Here is a 21,754-nt window from a genome sequence, read left to right as displayed (position 1 = left end):
TCGGATACACTAAAGCCTAGTACACACTATTAGTTTTTTTTTTTCCTTTAACCCAGTGGGCCGAGCGGGGAAAAAAAAAAAAAAACTGTAGGGCTCAGGAGGAGCCGCTGTACTAACTATGCGATGTTAGTACAGTGATCTCCACCACTGGGCCATTGTGTTCTGACAGAGGGATGGCCCCCAACCAAAACACACTGGTCAGCGCTCTCAGCCATTGGTTGGGAGAGCTGATCGAATGCCAATCAGCACACCTTTTTCAGGCATGGCCTTTCGACAGAAGCCAGTTGATTATCCGGCTTCTGTCAGACCGGCTGCCTAATGATGGCCTTTTCTAATGAACCGGTCAATGCCGCCCGATACTCCGCCCGTGTGTAAGGCCCTTAAGATGGGCATCCTTTCTAAGCACTTAAAAATATGAAAAAGTGGCCTATTCAAGCAGCCCGTCTTTTGTCCTGCTTCTGTTAATTGTTTTACACAATATTTTTGATATACCAGAGTGTATTGTTTTATTGTAGAAAACACACTTGGCTTGCTCGTGTCGGCAGTTTTGACAATTCTACCTGGATACATTAAACCACCACCTTTCTGAAGGTCGCTTTTTCTGAAGTGTCTCTGGAACAGTATGCTTTTTTTTTTTTTTTTTTAACCACTTGCCGACCGCTCACATTGAGGGTACTGCGGCAAAGTGGCTCGATTCCGTCCAACGACGTAGACCTACGTCGCTGGACTCCTCCCCTTCTGGGCAGCGTGCGCGCGCCGCCGGAAGGCTCGCTCCCGCTGTATTCAGACATAGCGGGAGTTGGGCCAGGGGAGGAGAGGCGGTGATCACCGCCGCTCTTCCCCAATCGTCGGGGATCGAGTGAGGAAATCCGCCCGCTTGTGTAAACAAAGTGGGCGGATCTCCTATGTGACAGACAGGGACAGATTACAGGATTCAGCATAGCTGAACCTGCGATCTGTGCCTGTGTCACACAATCCCCTACCCCCACACACGTCAGTAAGCACCAGGCATAAATTTAACCCCTTGATCACCAACAAAGTTAATCCCTTCCCTGCCAGTGTCATTATTACAGTAACAGTGCATATTTATAGCACTGATCACTGTAGTAAGGTCACTGGTCCCCCCAAAAGTGTCAAAAATGTTAGTCAGGGGTCCAACCTGTCTGCCACAATGTCGCAATCCCGCAAAAAAAAAAAAAAAGAAGAAAACCAATAAAAATGACATAAATCGTTCCCGTAGTTAGTAGCTGCGATAACTTTTGCGCAAACCAATCAAAATACGCTTATTGCGATTTTTTTTTTTTACCAAACATAAAAAAAATTTGAAAAATATTATTTTTTCAAAATTGTCGCTCTTTTTTTGTTTATAGCGCAAAAAGTAAAAATCACACAGGTGATCAAATACCACCAAAAGAAAGCTCTGTTTATGGGCAAAAGGGGACATAAATTTAATTTGGGTACAGTGGCGCAATTGTCGTATTGCAAAAATACGCTCATTGAGAATGTTTTTGTCAAAGACATGTAGCTGAATACATTTTGGCCTAAATATATAACAAAAATGTAATATATTGGATATTTTTTAACTGTCAAAGTAGAAAAATAGTTATTTTTTCAAAATTGTCGCTCTTTTTTTATTAATATCGCAAAAAATGAAAGCGCAGAGGTGATCAAATACCACCAAAAGAAAGCTCTGTTTGTGGGGAAAAAGGACGTAAATTTCGTTTTGGGTACGGTGTTGCATGACCGCACAATTGTCAGTTAAAGTAGCACAGTGCCAAGTTGCAAAAAGTGGCCTGGACGTAAAGCAGGAAAATCCTCCGGTGGCAAAGTGGTTAAGTTTAACACCAGCCTTGTGTGCTCACAAAACTGACCTGCTGTTGGCCAATTTCTTTTGGGTCTCTGGAATTATACACTTGCATTTCTAGTGTAGCAAAACACCTGGTCTTGTCACATTTTAGCCAATTCTACATTTTCATGTTCACATACTGTCCCGGTGCTGGCCAGTTTTTTATCAAGCTGTAACTCTGACATTTTGAAAAACTAAGTATATGTGGATAAGTCAGGGGATTGCAGGGAGTTTCTCCCAACTTTGACAGAGTCTGGGGGATCTTTGAGTGAAGTGACTATAACCCTGGGTCTAGGCGTTCTTTGTTTAAGAAGTCTGCCTGCCGAATGCCCACACCAGGAATGTGGATGGCAGACAGAGCTGAAATTGAGTCTCTGCCAAAGAGAAGCTCAACTGATTATTTTAGGGACTTCTGGTGCTCACCCCAATGGTTTAGGTAGGCTGCTGCTGTGGTAATGTCTGACTGAACCCGATTAGGTAACCTTGCAGAAGCGGGGTTCAGTGTTATAGGGTTTTTGTGATGGCTTTCAGTTCCAGAATGTTGGTGGAGAGTCTCAATTCCTCTGAGGACCAGGTCTCCTGGACAGTTTGTGAGTTGGAAACTTTTCCTGAGGCAGTAAGGCTAATATCTGATATCAATACCTTCTAGGGCATGGGAAGGAATGAAATTCCCAACTACTAGCAGGTAAGATTCCCCATGTCAGGGAGATTTTTTTTCTGACTGGATAGACACATGAAGCTTTAGAGTAGGCATAGTTTTTTTCTACTACATGAGGATGTTAAATGAGCTGGAGTAAAAATTGGCAAAGGGAACGGTTTTGAAGGAGACTACCATTACCCTCACGCAGAAGCGAACAGTTGCTTTTTGGATCGGAGGGTCTGCCTGTGTGACCCTAAAGACTTTGGAAAATTGATTACCAAGATGGAGGTTTGCAGAAACTGAAATTGCCCTGTGAAAGTATCAGTTTTCCACAGCAAACGCAGAAAGCATTGATGTGAAGGGAAGCCGTGTAGAGACAGGCAACTTGCCGTCTACTAGTGCAAGAAATTCAAAGTGCAAAAAAAGGGAAAGCAGGACTTTGTAGGTGTTGAGCTCCCCTGTCAGGTACTACTGAAATATATAAAAAAAACTGAATTTTTGTAAAATCTTACCGTAAAATTCCTTTCTCTGAATCCTCCGACAGTCGCCGCCCCTTCCCAAGTCTTCACCAATGGGTATTGACCTTTGCTCCGCAGGAGTAGCTAGGCAACAAGATTTGTTAATAACAAAAGCTTTTAGCATAGACACACCCCTAGGGGCTGTCCCCTTAGTCAATACCTCCCTGCACCAGCATTCCCAACTCCGTTTGGTAGCATAGCAGTAAGAGTACACAAAAACCCCAAAAGAGGGGCGGGGGGCGGCGACTGTCGGAGGACTCCGAGAAAGGAATTTTACGGTAAGATTTTACAAAAATTACGTTTTCTTACGTCCTCTGACAGTCGCCGCCCCTTCCCAAGTCTTCACCAATGGGACGTCCCAAAGCAGTGTAGACCTGAGGGGTGGGAGACGCAGCCGCAGAAAAGCAACGCAGTACAAACATCAGAGAAAGGAACCTTACACACAGTAAGAGAACCAACTATGCAACAGGAAAAAACGTGCTGAACAGGAGCAACAACCCAGGAAAAAACAAGTAACCCAGGGGTAAAACACCCCAACAGCCAAAGACCCAAAAACAGGGGTCCCTAAGGCACTGCCGCACTGAGAACTTTACGGCCAAAGGAGGCATCAGCCGATGCCTGAACATCCACCTTATAGAACTTTGAGAAGGTGTGAACGGACGACCAAGTCGCCGCCTTACACACCTGGGCCACAGAAGCCTGATGCCGGAAAGCCCAAGACGTACTCAAAGACCCGGTAGAGTGCGCTTTCCCAGGGAAGGGAGGGACCTTCCCCTTCAAGGCATAGGCCTGCACAATGGTTTGTCTAATCCATTTGGCGATAGTCGCAGCCGACGCCGCCATGCCCTTCCGAGGTCACTCAGGAAGGACAAAGAGGGAATCCGCCTTGCGAAAAAGGCTTAGTGGACGACAGGTAAACCCTGATCGCCCGGACAACATCCAATGAATGTAAGGCAACCTCCTTAGGATGCTTTGGCTTCGCGCAAGTCGAAGGCAAGACAATTTCCTCATTAAGGTGAAAACCCGAGATCACTTTCAGCAGAAAGGATGGGATAGGTCGCAGGACCACCTTATCCTTGTGGATCACCAAGTAGGGAGAGCTGCAGGACAAAGCCGCCAGCTCCGACACCCTGCGAGCCGAAGTGATCGCCACCAAAAAGGCCACCTTTTTGGACAACAGAGGCAACGAGATCTCCCTGATCTTTTCAAAGGGAGCATGTTGCAACGCGGACAGAACCAGGTTCAAGTCCCACGGAGGAAAAGGCTCCCTCCGCGGAGGGGCCAAATGGCGCACCCCTCGAACAAAGGTGCGAATCAACGAGTTTGACGCCACAGGGCGCTGAAAAAGGACGGCCAGTGCAGAAATCTGGCCTTTAATCGTGGCCAACGCCAAACACTGGTCCACTCCAATTTGGAGGAAAGCCAACACTCTGGACACCGAGTACGAGCGAGGGGAAAACTCCCTGGACTCACACCAGGCAAAGTATGCTTTCCAAATACGGTAGTAAATCTTTCCCGACGAGGCTTTTCTAGCCTTGATCAAAGTGGGAATGACCTCAGGGGAGAGACCTCTGTCCTTCAGGACCAGGCTTTCAACAGCCAGGCCGTTAAAGCCAGCCACTGTAAAGCAGGATGGAATATCGGCCCTTGAGACAGGAGGTCTTCTCGAAGCGGCAGACGCCACGGAGCGTCGACTGCCAGATTTACGAGGTCTGCGTACCAAGACCGGCGAGGCCAGTCCGGTGCCACCAGAATCACCGTGTGCGGTTCAGAGGCTAACCTGCGAAGGAGCCTGGACAGCAGCTGAATCGGTGGAAAGGCATACATCAGACGATACTGATGCCAGGGCGTCACTAACGCGTCTGAGGCGTCTGCCTGAGGATCGCGCGTCCTTGCCACGAACCTTTCCACCTTGTTGTTTAGACGAGACACGAACAGGTCCACATCTAGGGACCCCCACTTCGCGCACAACATCTGGAAGACATCTGGGTGAAGGGACCATTCTCCCTGGTCCAGGGTCTGGCGACTCAGATAATCCGCCTGCCAGTTCTCCACCCCCGAAATGTGAACTGCCGTTATCGCCGGGACGTGCGTCTCGGCCCAAGACAGAATGTCGGCTACCTCCCGAGCCGCTCGGGCACTCCTGGTGCCCCCTTGGCGGTTGATGTAGGCCACCGCGGTGGCATTGTCCGTCTGAACCCGAACCGGACGGCCCTGAAGCCGTTCCGACCATTGCAGAAGGCAAAGCTTTATCGCTCGCTATTCCAGAATGTTGATCGGAAGGGAGGACTCCTCCTCCGACCATGTCCCCTGGGCGGACAGATTGCCCAGGACACCACCCCAGCCCGTCAGGCTGGCATCCGTGGTGACCACTGTCCACAGCAAAGGACGAAAAGACTTGCCACCCAACACTGCCGGGGACTGGAGCCACCACAGAAGACTCTGTCTGGTGCGGTGGCTCAAACGAGATCCGCAGATCCAAGGACTGCGGAAGCCCGTCCCACTTCGCCAGAATCTCCGCCTGGAGACCCCGCGTGTGGAACTGGGCAAAAGGGATCGCCTCGAAAGCTGAGACCATCAACCCCAGACATCTCATGCATGTCCGGAGGGACGAGCTGTGGTTGGCCCTGAGGGCCCCGACCACGTCCTGAAGCGTCCGGAGTTTGTCCTCCGGAAGGAAAACTTTCGCCTGTACAGAGTCCAGAATCATCCCCAGATAGGGAAGGCGAACCGAAGGACACAGAGTCGACTTCGGAAAGTTTATGGGCCAACCGAACTCTTGCAGAGTCTGCACCGTGGTGGACAGGTCGGCCATCAGGCTCTGGCTGGCAGTTGACCGTATGAGGAGATCGTCCAGATACCCCAAGACCGCAATACCCTGTGCCCGCAACAGGGCCAGGACCGGCGCCAGCACCTTGGTAAAAACCCGCGGAGCCGACGCGAGACCGAAAGGTAACGCCACGAATTGGTAGTGTTCCTCCGCAATGGCGAATCGAAGGTACCGTTGATGACCCTCGAAGATGGGGATGTGTAGGTATGCATCCTTCAGATCGATGGAGGCCATGAACTCCCCCGGACTCAGGGCAGCCACCACCGAGCGCAGGGATTCCATGCGGAACTTGCGCACCCGCACAAAGCGGTTCAGAGCTTTCAAATCCAGAATCGGACGCACCTTGCCCTCTTTTCTGGGCACAGTGAACAGATTGGAGTAAAACCCCCGAAACCTGTCCCGATGAGGCACCGGGACTACCACTCCTTGGGCCCGCAGGTCCCGCACCGCCAGATGCAGATCCTGCAAACGCTCCGGAGACAGCTGAAGATTTGAGGGAAAAAATCTGCCCGTCGGCCGAGAGAGAAATTCGATCTTGTAACCAGATCGAACGATTTCCTGAACCCATCCATCCTGAATGCGGATCAGCCAAGGTTGGAGGAAACCGCGCAGACGTCCCCCCACCCCAGAAACGGGTGAGGGCGTCCCTTCAGGCGGAACTAGGGTGGGTAGTGGAACCGGACTGACCGGATTTTTGCTTACCCGCCCACGGCTTCTTCTGGGAGCCTTGGCCCTTGAAGGGCTTGCCCTTGGATTGTGACCGAAAGGCACGAAAGGACCCCTGGAAGGGCCTAAACGAGGGGTTCCGTTTGCCACGGAAAGACTTGTGCTTGGGATTCTGGGGTAAGAGAGAGTACTCTTGCCCCCAGTAACATCCTTAATCAGAGTATCCAAAGCCTCGCCGAAGAGGCGAGATCCCACGTAGGGAAAATCCGCCAACGTCTTACGAGAAGATTGGTCCACAGACCAATTCTTCAGCCATATCAGGCGACGGTTGAGCACCGCCACGCCAGACAGACGTGCAGCCAAAGGAGCGAAATTCAAGTCCGCATCACACAAGTACATTGGCCTTGATGGATTTGATCCACCATGGCCAATGTGGTGGGGAGAGCCGAAGCAGCCACCAGGGTACGCCTGAGCACCTTCGTCCAATCGGCAACCGCCTGGGCCGCCATAACCGAAGCAAAAATAGGTTTCAGCATAGAACCAGCAACCATGTAGGCATGACGGGCAAGAGACTCCAATCTCCTGTCCGTAGGGTCCCGGAAAACCGGGGTATCCTCAGAAGGAATCGCAGTAGCTTTGTTCAAAACGGCTACCGCGTGATCCACCTGAGGCGCCACACACCAACGCTCGTCGGTGGATGGCGCGAATGGATAAAGCATTTTAAATTTATTCGGCACTGTAAAGGGCTTCTTTAAATTGCGCCACTGCTCATTAACCGTATGGTGAAATTCAGCAGGGCAGGGAAAAACCTGCGCAGATTTGCGGGTCCTTTGCGTCCCAAAGGAGGACACCCTAGTAGGAGGATCTGGCTCATCCTCCAAGTGCAAAGTATCCTTAATGGAAGCGATCAGCTCATCCATGAGTGCAAGCTCTTCAGGCGAGCCAGGGGGAGAAGTATCAACCCCTTCCACCTCCGCCTCCCCCTCAGACCCCCCGAGGTCCAGAGATGAGCGAGACCCTGAGAAGGGCACGCCAGCCCCAGCAGCCATATCGCCCTCTGAATCAGAGGAAATGGATAACCTGGCCCTTTTTGCGGATCGTTCAGCCATCAGCATCTGCACCTGAGACACTAAGGATGCCACTACAGTGGCCAGATCGGCCCCCTCGGGGGGTGCAGCAGCCCCCTGGTCCCCCACTAGGACACGGGGAAACTTGCTATCCTGAGAATCCATGCCCACAGTATTAAAATCAAAAAGGGGTACTGTCCCTTTAATACCCGGCGAGCGCAGCCCACCGCACACTACTGCATGCACCGATCCCACAGGGATAGAGAACACTGAGCAAGGAATGACAGGACAAAGAAGGAAAAAACCTGGAGAGAGCACAAACAGGCTGCTGCCACCGATCACTGTCCCAGAGAAAGAGGAAGTGATGCAATAACCGGCTGACTATTATAGCCTATGAAGGCTCCGCAAAAATGGCCGCTCAGGCTGAGGGATCGAGGCTACAAGAAAATGGCGCCGACATGTGCTCGAGCGAGCCGCCAAAATGGCGGCAATCGGCACCAAAACACAGCGCTGTACAGGACAGGGCCATCCATAGCATTTTCTTGCAAAAAGAAATGGCGGGCCGCATAGCGCTCGCCGCTCAGGCATGTGTCTATTCAGCCCCACAGAACTCACAGCAGAGCGGGAGGGCCCCCCCCCTAGCAGCCCAAAAGGCATGCATCCATACAGGGATCTGACAGGGAGCCCGCACAGCACACAGACATGAGGGTACACACAGCCACAGACTGAACACCCATACAGATGGTCCCCACACAGAAGGTGCTTACCGTACCGGATGGCGTGGGGAGCCTTCTCAAGCGACAAACCGCTATCAGGATGACAGGGAGTGCCGCAGCCAGGACGCAGTGGACCGCAGCACAAGACCGCAGAATGGCGTCCAGTGAGGTAGCCACCTCACAGGCAGCATCCCTGCAGCGAACAGGGATGGGTCGTTCATAGCGTCAGGGCGAACCGTAGCTGAACGCTCGATGGCAGGCTGGGGATCCATCTGGCTCTCAGCCCTGGGATCCAGGGCGGCCAGTCCGAGACCGAGCTCCGCATAATCATCTTCATCAGAAGATCCCTAAACTAAAGCTGACAAAATAACAGCTAGTAAAGAAAAGAAAAAATACTTGAAATAAAATCAAAAAAGGGTAGAAGGCTGAGACTGAAGCCCCAGCACAGGAAAGCCTGCTACTCCTAAGCTAGGCAAGATCAAACTGAGTTGGGAATGCTGGTGCAGGGAGGTATTGACTAAGGGGACAGCCCCTAGGGGTGTGTCTATGCTAAAAGCTTTTGTTATTAACAAATCTTGTTGCCTAGCTACTCCTGCGGAGCAAAGGTCAATACCCATTGGTGAAGACTTGGGAAGGGGCGGCGACTGTCGGAGGACGTAAGAGAAATATTGCTTTATTATTAGGTATAAAATGAAAAAAAGCACCAATCAATGGAGACGCAGTATAACGTAGAAGAACAATATATGACATAATACATAGAATAAGATATAACCCAATAACTCAAGCCCCCCAAGAGGAACTTAGGGGTAGCGCCCCTATACACATCAACTAGGACAGCCGAATAGCCAGTGATGCAGAGGACGGGACTCCTCCCACGTGTTTCGCCTTGCAGCTTCTTCAGGGGCATTTACATAGGAGGCTCACGAGGGTTAAAGTAAGTAGATAATATTGCAATTTGTTAGACGAAATCACAAAGGCTTACAGCGAACAGATGGGATGGACACGTAACCGGGGTAAAGCAACCCCCTACTCAGAGTTAGGGAGGCCCATCTCCCAAACATCCAGAACGAGGTGGGGAGTGAGGAGGCCGCAACCTTTCCCTTCAAAAGTAGATATCATACAGCCTTCAATCACTAGTCTCCAAAGTAGAAACAATGAGGGAAAAGTCCACACAAGATTAAACATCAATTAGTGAGGGAGGCTAGAGATGTTAAATCCAAAAAGGGATGCACCCTAATGCAATGCTGCCGGTCCACCCCAAACTGCAAGAAATTCCCCTAGTCTGAGAGCAGCAATGACAGAATTTGCAGATTCCAGACAGAATTTTGGTTTGCTTCTCAGCAGGTTTGGTGGACTTAGAAGTACTAAGCCTTGGTTTTGAGGTGGATGTTTGGGGAGAGCGAAAAAATCCCTATGGCTGAGTAGAAGTAGCAGCTGTAGGATACATTTTCTGGTGGGATAAGAGCACCTTTACCCCAGTAACTTTTTTGATGAATTTAGGCATGCATACAAGATACCTCTTACAAGCAGGTTCAGCAAGCCAAGCTTTTACTCACAAAATCCTGTGCACAGGCACAGAGATAAGAGACCTTTAAGAGATTTGGCGAAATAGCCGCTGGCAAACACAAAAGCTCTGAGGGACTGATCGAGCATGTTTCCTTTCCTGCAATTCGTGGTTGCAGGAAAGAAAAATCACATAATTTATGGCCTGCCGACGGCAGAGGGCATTAGCTGTTGTTCATGTCCTCGATTAATTTGTGTTGTTCAAAATACAAGGTAGTATTTGCTGGTCTTGACTTGAAGGTCCCATGCACACGGGGCGTTTTTAACGCCGCTGTAAGCAGCGTCAGGCGTTTTCTTTTTGCAGCCTAAAAACGCCCCTCCATGTTATTCTATGGCCTCATGCACACTCAGACATTTGGAGCTGTAAGTGGCCTAGGCGTTTTTAAGCTGCAACAAGAACCCACGACCTGCGCGTTCTGAGGACCAGCGTTAAAAACGCCTGACGCTGCTAAAAGCTGAATAACGTTGCTATAATGTTGCTTAACGTGCGTTAAGCCACGTTATATGTTTTTTTTTCTTCCATTCAAAATATCAATGGTTTCCTATGGAAGCCTATTGATTTGAATGGAGGTCGCACCGCAACACCGCAAGTCGGATCCGACTTGCGGGGCAACTTGCGCTGTGGGAATCTTGAGGGGGAACTCCACGCCAAAATGGGAAAAAAACGGCGTGAGGGTCCCCCCCAAGGTTCCAAACCAGGCCCTTCGGGTCTGGTATGGAATTTGAGGGTAGCCCCATCCCGAAAAAACGGCGTGGGGTCCCCTCCAAAATCCATACCAGACCCTTATCCGAGCATGCAGCCCGGCAGGCCACTAAAGGGGAGGGGACGAGCGAGCGGCCCCACCCCCCCTGGACCACACCAGGCCACATGCCCTCAACATGGGGGGGTGTTGGTGCTTTGGGGCAGGGGGAGCTCTGCACCCCCCACCTCAAAGCACCTTGCCCCCATGTTGATGAGGACAAGGGCCTCATCCCCACAACCCTGGCCGGTGGTTGTGGGGATCTGCGGGCAGGGGGCTCATCGGAATCTGGAAGCCCCCTTTAACAAGGGGGCCCCCCAGATCCCGGACCCCCTCCCTATGTGAATGGGTATGGGGTACACTGTACCCGTACTCATTCACCACATAAAAGGCAGTGTATGGAAATAACGACAGGAGACGTTTTGGAAAGTTTATTAAAAATCTTCATCCGACTCTTCTAGTCTTCTCCTATCCGGGGTCTTCTGCTCTTTTGCTGTCCCCTCTTCTGCTGTCCTCTCTTCTTTTCTTCTCCTCTCCGGTCTTCTGCTCTTTGGCTGTCGGCTCTTCTTCCTCCGGTCCTCCGACGACGTCTCCGGTGATTATGCCTATCTCCGGTCTCTGCAGCTTATTATATAGCCATTAGGGGCGTGGGTCCGATGACGTCATCGAGAGGCCCCGCCCCTAATGGCTATATAATAAGCTGCAGAGACCGGAGACCGGCATAATCACCGGAGACGTCGTTGGAGGAGGACCGGAGGAAGAAGAGCCGACAGCAAAAGAGCAGAAGACCGGAGAGGAGAAGAAAAGAAGAGAGGACAGAAGAAGAGGGGACAGCAAAAGAGCAGAAGACCCCGGAGAGAAGAACACAAGAAGAGGGGACAGCAAAAGAGCAGAAGACCCCGGAGAGGAGAAGACAAGAAGAGTCAGATGAAGATTTTTAATAAACTTTCCAAAGCGTCTCCTGTCGTTATTTCCATACACTGCCTTTTATGTGGTGAATGAGTAGGGGTACAGTGTACCCCATACCCATTCACATAGGGAGGGGGTCTGGGATCTGGGGGGCCCCCTTGTTAAAGGGGGCTTCCAGATTCCGATGAGCCCCCTGCCCACAGACCCCCACAACCACCGGCCAGGGTTGTGGGGATGAGGCCCTTGTCCTCATCAACATGGGGGCAAGGTGCTTTGAGGTGGGGGGTGCAGAGCTCCCCCTGCCCTAAAGCACCAACACCCCCCCATGTTGAGGGCATGTGGCCTGGTGTGGTCCAGGGGGGGTGGGGCCGCTCGCTCGTCCCCTCCCCTTTCCTGGGCTGCATGCTCGGATAAGGGTCTGGTATGGATTTTGGGGGGGACCCCACGCCGTTTTTTCAGCATGGGGCTACCCTCAAATTCCATACCAGACCCGAAGGGCCTGGTTTGGACCTTGGGGGGGACCCCACGCCGTTTTTTTCCCCATTTTGGCGTGGAGTTCCCCCTCAAGATTCTCACAGCGCAAGTCGCCCCGCAAGTCGGATCCGACTTGCGGTGTTGCAGTGCGACCTCCATTCAAATCAATAGGCTTCCATAGGGAACCATTGATTTTGAATAGAAGAAAAAAAAAAACGCTGCTAAAAGCAACGTGGCAAAACGTGCAATAACGCCAATGGAAAAAGCTACTGAAAGCACGTTTTTACAGCTGCTTTTTCCGGCGTCAGAACTAACTTTGACGTACGTTTTTTCTAACGCCCCGTGTGCATGGGGCCGAAGGGACAAAGGCAGCCTTTAAAATGCTTATCAACCGAAACATCAAAAGGTGGAGAATCCTCAAAAGGTTTGGCAAGGTGTTTGTGGGGGACTAAAATGACAGGATCTACTAATGGAACAGCCCATTTATTTTTAGATTTCTTTTCCATAAGAGAAGTTTCACCAAAAAGCTTTAGGAGGAGTGCTTTTGTAAAGTAGCCATAACATGAGGCTCATAAAATGCAGAGGTTGAAAATCTTCTGCAGCTTCCGCTACAATCTCTGTGTCTGCATAATTTTTTCTACATTTCTTCTTTTCTTCTTCACAGAGCTTTGAAAGTTCCATCTCTGAATAAAGATCAGTCAGAGACGGGTGAAGACATATAGCATTTATGGCCATTGGAAATCCAAGTTTTAGTAAGAAAGGGCTGCATGGTGCACGCCTGAGCGAGCTAGAGTAAGAGGAGGGAAGCGGTGTCAGTGGAGGACATGGGAAAAGCCTGAGCATACCTCCCAACCTTCTGAGATGGGAATGAGGGAAACCTATTAGCAAAAAGTATGTAGGCATAGGACACACCCTGCTATGCTTCCCTTAAAGGCGAATAGTACAAATATATATATATATATATATATATATAGCACTGGAGTGCAGATAAGCGGTGGAATAATGCAGCCCTGCGACACCAGTTCTGCCTAGGCCTGTCAGAAGGCCTAAAAGATGAAAAAGCACGGGCAAACACCCTGGAGGCCCTAATCACACTGGCCATTCAAATCGACCAACAGCTCCGTGAGCCACTGTCAGAAAGGTCTTCCCAGCAGCCCCATCCAGGCTGGATGATGCCCAGGATTCAAGTTCCTACCCACTCCATTTCTACCAGACCTATTCCAGTCCATTCTGCTCCCATTAACCCTGCAAATGAAGCACCAGAGCCTATGCAGCTTGGACTAATGTGTCCTTCACTGCCCCCTGAGGAAGGTCTTCATCAAAACAATACTGTGTCTACTGCGGAGAAGCGGGCAATTATGTATGCACGTCCCGAGTGTGCATCTCTTCTGTTTTCTTGCCATTCCTTCATCGTCCAGTGCAATTTATCTAGCTCTCCATATTTCATTTCAGCGGCCAGAAGAGGGAGGCTCAATCACTGCAATTATGGACTCTGGAGCTTGCAATTTTATCAATCTGACTTTTGTCGCACAACGTATCCCCTTACAGCGTAAGGCTAAAGGACTGTCGGTTTGGCTGATGGCTCATGCATTAAATCTGGACTCGCAACACAAGTAACACTCCCTTTAACCGTTGTTACCACTACCAAGCATAAGGAGATCCTAAGCCTTGATACCATCTGGTCCCCCCTCATTCCTGTCATTCTGGGCCTACCCCAGCTGCAGACCCACAAATTGATTGGGTTACAGGAAGAATCAACTTCCAATTAACATATTGTCAAAAGCACTGCCTTCCAGAACCTTCAGTTACCCCCACAACCTTACTTTGTATGGACTCTGAGGATGAGATACAACAGACCGTGCCTGAACCCTACCACGACTATCTCAATGTCTTCAGTAAAGTAGGGGCTGACATTCTCTCTCCGCATCGACCATATGACTGCCTGATCGAGTTACTCCCAGGAGCTTCCCTTTGGAAGGATTTTCCCTCTCTCCGAACGAGAACAGGAGGCACTAAAGGAATATGTCCATGAGAACTTGAAGAAAGGCTTCATCCAGTCCTCTACATCCTCAGAAGGGGCAGGAATATTTTTTGTAAAGAAGGAGGACCATTCCCTACGACCATGTGTAGATTATAGGGAGCTTAAAAAAATTACGGTTAAGCACCAATATCTTCTTCTGCTTGTACCTGAACAGTGGCCTTAGCAACTTTTTTTTTTCTGCCGTTGTTCAATTTATCTGAAGGTATGAATTAGTGATCGACCGATATCGGTTTTTCGTTGCCGATACCGATATTTTGGCCAATACCAGAAACCAGAAAGCAAGCTATTCACTAGGGGGTGAACCTCTGGGTGAGTCTAGGATGGAAAAGGACTTGGGGGTACTGGTAGACAACAGGCTTGGCAGTGGCATGCAATGCCAAGCCGCCGCAAGCAAAGCCAACAGAATACTGGGATGTATAAAAAGGGGGATTCACTCCAGAAATAAAGAGATTATTCTCCCGCTCTACAAGACTCTGGTCCGGCCACATCTGGAGTATGCTGTCCAGTTCTGGGCACCGGTCCGCAGGAAGGATGTGCTGGAACTGGAGAAAGTCCAGAGGAGGGCAACAAAAATAATTAGGGGAATGGAGGACATCAGCTATGAGGAAAGACTACAAGCACTGAACCTATTCTCTCTGGAGAAGAGACGATTGAGGGGGGATATGATATCAATGTACAAATACTGTACTGGCGACCCTAGCATAAGGAACAAACTATTCAGAGAAAGGGAATACAATAAGACACGTGGCCACTCACTAAAACTTGAGGAAAGGCGGTTTAACCTTAAAGTGCGTAAGGGGTTCTTCACTGTAAGAGCGGTAAGGATGTGGAATTCTCTTCCACAAGCAGTCGTATCAGCGGGGAGCATAGATAGTTTCAAAAAACTATTAGATGTACACCTTAAAGACCACAACATACAGGGGTACACAATGTACGGTTAAAAGCAAACACACACGCATCATGGGTTGAACTGGATGGACTTGTGTCTTTTTTCAACCTCACTAACTATGTAACTATGTAACTATGTAACATATCGGTATCGGCCGATATTTTTGTACATTTAAAAAAAATTTTTTTTTTTTTTTTTTGACAGGTACTTTTGTGAAGGGATCTGGGGGTATAAAAGACCCCAAACCCCTCCTCTGTATTTAAAAGCATTCAAAACTCCAAGTTTGGCTGTTTTGAATGCTGTCATTTTTTTTGAATCTGGTGCCAGACAGTACCCGGGAAGTGATGTCACTCATGACATCACCTCCGGGTTTTTGCATGGAAACCCGATCAGAGCCGAATGCGGCTTTGATCGGGTCTTTGGCGGCCGTGCAGGCTGGTTGCCCAAGTCTCCCGGTGGGACAGGTTGTCATTACAAGACAGCCGACCATGGGCTATGGACGCCGGTACCAGGGTGATGCCTCTAGCTGCAGGCATCACTCCGGTACAAGCACTTTCCCAAAATATCAGCAATATTGGTAACCTCTGGGGCCGATTCCGATATATTAGGAAAAGTGCATATTGGCCCTTGATATATCGGCTTTGCCGATAGTCGATCCCTAGTATGAATACAAGCCCAGTGCTCTGCACTGTAATATTAAGACATTACTCTTCATGTTGAAGCAAATAGGATTAAACAGCTAATTGTATGTTTCTTACTAGTAGGAAAGGGTGTCATTATCTTACACTACTCACCACAGCAGGCATATTTCATGAACAGATACATTTCTTGTTTCAGACCTATCAGCATTGGCCCTAATGTTTTACAATGAAGTTTTGTGTAAATACTGTATATACAGTAAAGAAACCTTTTCACAAACTTTTCTTAGGGCAACAATTTGCTGAAAGTTTACGGACACCAATTATCATGAGGTGAAATCCTGACAAAGGGAGCAAGGTTACACATACCAAAGTAGAAGTATCCACCCTCATCCTTAGGCTGAAAGAAGCGCCCTCTGGCCTGAGCATGGACATCAGCTCCCTTCTCCACCAGCAGCTCCACGTAATGCTTGCAGCGTCTTTCTATAGCTATGTGAAGAGCAGTTTGGCCTAATAAAACATAAAAAGGTTTATTACATCTTGCTTCACAACAAAATATGAATAGGTTTAACTAGTATTCTAACCACTTCAGGCCTTTTCGGTTTTGTTTGCATGTAACAATCAGTATTTTCTGCTAGAAATTTATATAGAACCACCCAATGTTATAATATATATATATATATATATATATATATATATAGCTGAGGTTCTAGAGAATAAAATTGGTGGGTGTTGCAATTTTTATGTCACACCGTATTTGCGCAGCAGTTTTTCAAACGCAATTAGAAAAAATACACTTTTGAAAAATATAAAAGGATTTGGTTACGCCGAGTAAATAGAAACCAAACAGGTCACACTTTAAAATTGTGCAATGGCGATAAAAAAAAAAAAATGCAAATTCTAGTATCCATAGGCGATGCTTTAAAAGTCTTTACAGCAGGGGTTTCAAACTGGTGGCTCTACAGCTATTGTGGAACTACAAGTCCCATCATGCCTCTGCCAATGGGAGTCATGCTTGTAACTGTCAGCCTTGCAACGCCTTAGGGAAATTGTAGTTCTGCAACAGTTGGAGGGCCACCAGTTTGAGAGCCCTGCTTTACAGGTTACCACTTTAGATTTACACAGGAGGTCTGGTGCTAGAATTACTGCCCAGGATGTGACGTCCCACACACGTGGGATGATCGATGTTTGCATGTGTGCGGGACCGACGCGTGCATTCGCCTTTGTGCGCGAACACAAGGGGGGCCGGGGGCACTTTAAAAAAAAAACACAACTGCTGCGGTCACCTGTATAACCACTTGAACTAGCGACGTACAGGTATGTTGCTGGTCTGCAAATGGTAAAAGACCATACTTTTTTTTTTTTTTTTGCATTTTTCATTGGATTTCAATCAATACAAATAGACAAATGTGTCAGATAACATAGCAGCCACCAACAATTATACTATACATTAGAGATCAAACGATTATTGGCAAAGCTGATATATCGAGGGCCGATATGGACTCTCTCTGATATATCAGGATCGGCTTTTTATTTACAGATATTGCCGGGAAAGTGCTTGTACCTCTAGCTGCAGGCATCACCCCGGTACCAGTGTCCATAGCCAACGGTCGGCTGTCTTGTAATGACAACCAATGCGGCTGAGAAGTCGCTCTGCTGTCATTCCAAGGAGCAGGAGGGGACTGCCGCCCGCCTCCCGCCACCTTCCGTGGCTCGCCCGGGTCTCCTGTCCCACCGGGAGACCCGGGAATCCTACCTTCACCGCCGTTGTCTGATGCGGGTCTCCATTTCTGTGAGTACTTCCGGGTATTGGCGGCGCCGAATTCAAAAAACCTACAGCATTCAAAACAGCCAAACTTGGAATTTTGAATGCTTAAGTGCAGAGCAGGGGTTTGGGGTCTTTTAGACGCCCAGATCCCTCCAACACAGTACCAGTAGACATTAAAAAAAAAAAAAAAATGTAATGTCCGAAAATATCGGCCGATACCGATACGCGATGACCAAAATATCAGTATCGGCGGTAAAAAAAAAAAAACATATCGGTCGATCACTACTATACATTGCATATAGAAAGTACTAGGGCTGTCCATATGCAAGATGAAATAACTCGTAGGTACAAAAAAAAAGTACAAGATAAGTGAACACAGAATGAAGATTCCTCTTGTTTGGATTAAGTAAAGTAGCATGCAAGGGTGGTTCCAGACGTGACGTTGCCACGCCCCCACTGTCGGTCCGAGTTTTTTTAACATGTATCTGCGGGACGCCGCAGCTTCGGTCTCCATTCATGTGGGATTTGTGACATGCTCACCTGCTTTTATGTTGTAGTAAGTGCATTTTTAATAAAGTAGCTGTTTTTTTGTTTACGGTATCACGCTATGTGCCCCTTTCTTTTCCTTAATTATTCATGTATGGGCCATATTCATCCTAATATGAGGATATAGCATATATTGATTACCACTGGATATGTCACCTAATACTATCTGAGGAGTGTTCCGTGGAATCCATTTGACCTTCCCCATTTTATAAGCGATTTGTGGTCTGCCTATTTGCTCAGAAGACCTTAAGGGTCTGGTAAGCAGTTTACCATATATTCCTTCTCACGGGTGTTGCTCATGGATCTCGAATTGGATTCTTTGCTTTTATTGGGACTGGTTATTCCTTTTCAGTTTTTTCTTCATCACTCCTTTTGGGCACTGTGTTTTTTTCACTTATGGACTTTTGATTTAATTTATATCAGAGGACTTTTTTGTGTGTTTTTTTCTGCTGGGACTTGTAGTCCTCCTTCATTGTATTTTACTATTTACACCTCAGAGTGTTCACACCAATTATTATTCACTGATTATTATTTGTTCACTATTCATGTATTAGCGCTACACAATTTTTGTTACACAGTAAAATTAGCATGCAAGGCACTCAAATGAAATATAAAAGAAAAACATTTCAATAACTGGGTATAGCTAGTGGCACGACAGAAAAAACTCCATGAGCATTAATGACAATTCTAAAGAAGAGGAAGAGTACCAGTCAATCCAAGGTTTACAAGATAATTCAAAAGGAGGGGAAGGAATAAGATTGTAAAGCCAGTGCTCTTTCATGCAAGTAGGATTTGGTGGATAATATTCACAGCTTCAGGACGGGTTAGGGGCCAGGTCACACTTCCAATGTCTTGTGATTGTTATTTGGCAGCTAGCAGGATATTGATGAGAAGTTTCTGGAGGGCCAAAGGAATGGAATCTATGCCTAAGCCTAGAATAGCGAACGCCAGGTTTAAAGGCAATAAGATACCTGGGACAGAGGAAATGATCTTAAAAATTACTTGCCAGAAGCTGCGAATATTGTTGCATGACCACAAAACGTGTAGGAGAGTGCCCATGGATCCACAGCCATGCCAGCATTGACGTGGAAGTATGGAAAATTTTCGCTAGCTTATATGGAGCAAAATGCCACCTCGTTAATATTTTAAGGGCCAATTGCCAATGATTAGCGCAATGAGTAGCTAATTGATGAGATCTGACCACCTTGAGTCATCAGGAATTAGAGAAGGAAGTTTGAAGCTCCGCTTCCCATATAAGCATGGTGCCAGTTTTTTCAAACGCACATTTGGGATGAAAGGTGTTTTATACAAGTAAAATGCCTTTAGTGGCTTTTGCCGGATTGGAAAGGTTGATGGGGGGCAGCAGAGACGCTAATAAAAAGTGACAAATTTACTCTTCGTAGGGTAAAAAAAGTGTTGGGGGAAGGTTGTATTTACTCATGAGGTACTTAAGGGAGCAGGGTGCTCCCTGAAACAAAAGGTTGTCTATGCAGTATATGCCAAAACGGTCCCAACCTGTTATAACAATATGTGTGGGATTAATCGTGTCAGTATGGGTTAAGGGGAATTTAATGTCAAAGCGAATGAACGGTCGAGTCATTGCAAAGATTAATCCATTTCCTCCATGCCAATATTGAGGCTCTAGTGGTAATCGGCAGTGAACGCAAATCTAGAGGACTCCACAAATTCGCAAAGAGCAGGTTGCAGAGGCAGATTTGCTCAACCCCCTTTCAACGTTGACTCATAGCAGTGTGACAGGAGCAAAAGTGAGCATACTTTAATATAACTCCCTTTAGATCTACCATCAACATTGTTGTTCATGGGCTTGCCTGATTTGATACAAATTGAATGAATGGATTGTTTAGGTGTGTTCTCCTAATACATAGTCTTGTCTAATATATAGTCTTGTAAATTAAAGGAGATTTTACAGAGATTGTACAATCAGATTTTATATAGTGTATGGTGAGCTTTTGGGGATACAAATACCATGACCCCAATCTGGCCATATCTGGACATGCCACACCACCAGCTTTTTACCCCCCCCCCCTTTCCTGAATCTAAAAATAGGATGTGGAATTCCCTTCCACAAGCAGTGGTATCAGCAGGGAGCATTGATAGTTTCAAAAAACTATTAAATTGACACCTTAAAGACCACAACAATGTATGGTTAACAGCAGACACACACACCATAGGTTGAACTGGATGGACTGATGTCTTTTTTTCAACCTCACTATGTAACAACGCCAGTTCATCCAACCTATGTGGACCAGCACACTGGAGAAGTAGATGATCACTACTGTCCTCTACAAATGGCTAATTTTTAACTTTCCTGATAAAAAAAAAAAAACCTTTGCTGGTAAGTAGGAGTCTGATGTTTCAAGATTGATTTTGTTTACATTAAGATTGTATTTTAGTCTACTGAGGAACTTTGAGTTTCCCTCTTCAGTGAAAACGTGTTCATTCTGTAGTTATATGATGAAATCAATTCCTCTTTAGCTTATGCTTCCCCTTTCTGTAGTTTTCTGCAGAGAGAAGTAGTGTCAGGCCTTCCCTGTGTATCCGCCTTGGAGGGGGGAGGGGGGGCGCAACAACAAAGGGGGAAGCCCGGGCAGTAGGGGAATCTGGGAGTAGGGATAGCTTTATCATAAGAGTACAATAATGAAAGAACAGTACTCCATGACAACATTGACTGGTGCCAAAGGGTGTACAGGGCTTGATCTACTGTATAAAAAGACATTAACCATCTTAAAAAATAATATTCTGTCTTGTAGAGCCACTTAATGTCAGAAACTGTAGTATTCACCTCTGTAGTAAACATCTCGGAAAGGGGAGTTGATAAATTCTCGGAGATTCCCTGTTTTTTCTGCAATATCCATCAATGCTGGTATTGTGTCATTTCTACCACCACTCAGGTTTAGTAACGCTTTGGGCAAACAAGTCTTCCCTGTTGACGGCTCTAAAAAAAAAAAAAAAAAAAAAAAAAAAAAAAAACCATGAACACCCAAAGAACAAACATTTTGCTTTTAGTAACTAGATCACATCTTGGAATAAAATAAGACATTGGTAATTTAACTTTTAATTTTTAAACGCATATATTCTTTGGGTTGGAGACCTATTTAATGCAAAATTAGCAGGATAACAAGCCGGACAAGTAGCATATTCAGAAGGAAAGGTCAGCATTTGCAGCTTCTGTGATTTTCTCAAGACAGGTTTACTTTAAGTAGTACTGGACACAAATATTTTAGTAAAATGCCACTGTAAACAAAAGAAATATATAAAGGAACAGCATGAAACCGGTATCATGAGCAAGGCTGCTGATAGGGGGGTACCACTGGTCCTCCTGTAGGGGGCACGGGGCCCAGACAGCAGGGTGATTGGGGCACAGGTGTGCGCAGCTTAATGCTTTAGGGTGTGCACCCCAAAGCTTAAGCACACATGCTTGTTATTTTTTTACAATTTTATTAGAAGCCCCATTGGGGGGCTTTGTAGAAATATCAGGAATCTGAACAGACCCCTGATGTTTCACTTTTGAGACAAAAAAAAAAAAAAAGGGACTGATGACAGAGATTTCCTAGTCCCTTTCTCTGCAGCCTAAGCTGCACTGGACATTGAATGAATGGGAAGTGCTCTGTGCTGAGTGGCTTCCTGTTCATTCACAAACTGAAGCATAGTAAAAAAAAAAACAGTGTACTATGCTTCAGTTATTAATGGACACAGGAGCAATCGGTACCGATCACTATTCATTGAGAAAAGAAAGGGGCTGGTAAATTACATTTACTGCAATTCAGCTTACTATGCTTCAGTTTATGAATGAACAGGAGCCTTTGTCTCCTGTTCATTCACCCTCAGAGGCTACAGAGAAAGGAACTGAAGAACCTGTGTCCAATTCCTTCCTCTGCTTCA

At 47.3% G+C, this 21,754-nt stretch overlaps 1 protein-coding gene across 1 annotated transcript in view; it reads right to left on the bottom strand.

Annotated features, from left to right (window-relative positions):
• Nucleotides 1–21,754, bottom strand: part of TRPV4 (transient receptor potential cation channel subfamily V member 4) — a 158,117-nt gene that overhangs the window by 74,369 nt on the left and 61,994 nt on the right. The window contains exons 4-5 of the mRNA XM_082274756.1: nt 20,655–20,807; nt 15,907–16,047 (exon numbers count right to left, since the gene is read on the bottom strand). Of these exons, the coding sequence (XP_082130882.1) occupies nt 15,907–16,047; nt 20,655–20,807 (294 nt within the window). The remainder of the gene's footprint in view (nt 1–15,906; nt 16,048–20,654; nt 20,808–21,754) is intronic.

Source organism: Pelophylax lessonae (assembly GCF_965119305.1).
Source record: "Pelophylax lessonae genome assembly, chromosome: 1".
Classification (NCBI taxonomy): domain Eukaryota; kingdom Metazoa; phylum Chordata; class Amphibia; order Anura; family Ranidae; genus Pelophylax; species Pelophylax lessonae.
The sequence above is the reverse complement of the archived record's forward strand: the minus strand, read 5'-3'. Positions and strand labels throughout refer to the sequence as shown.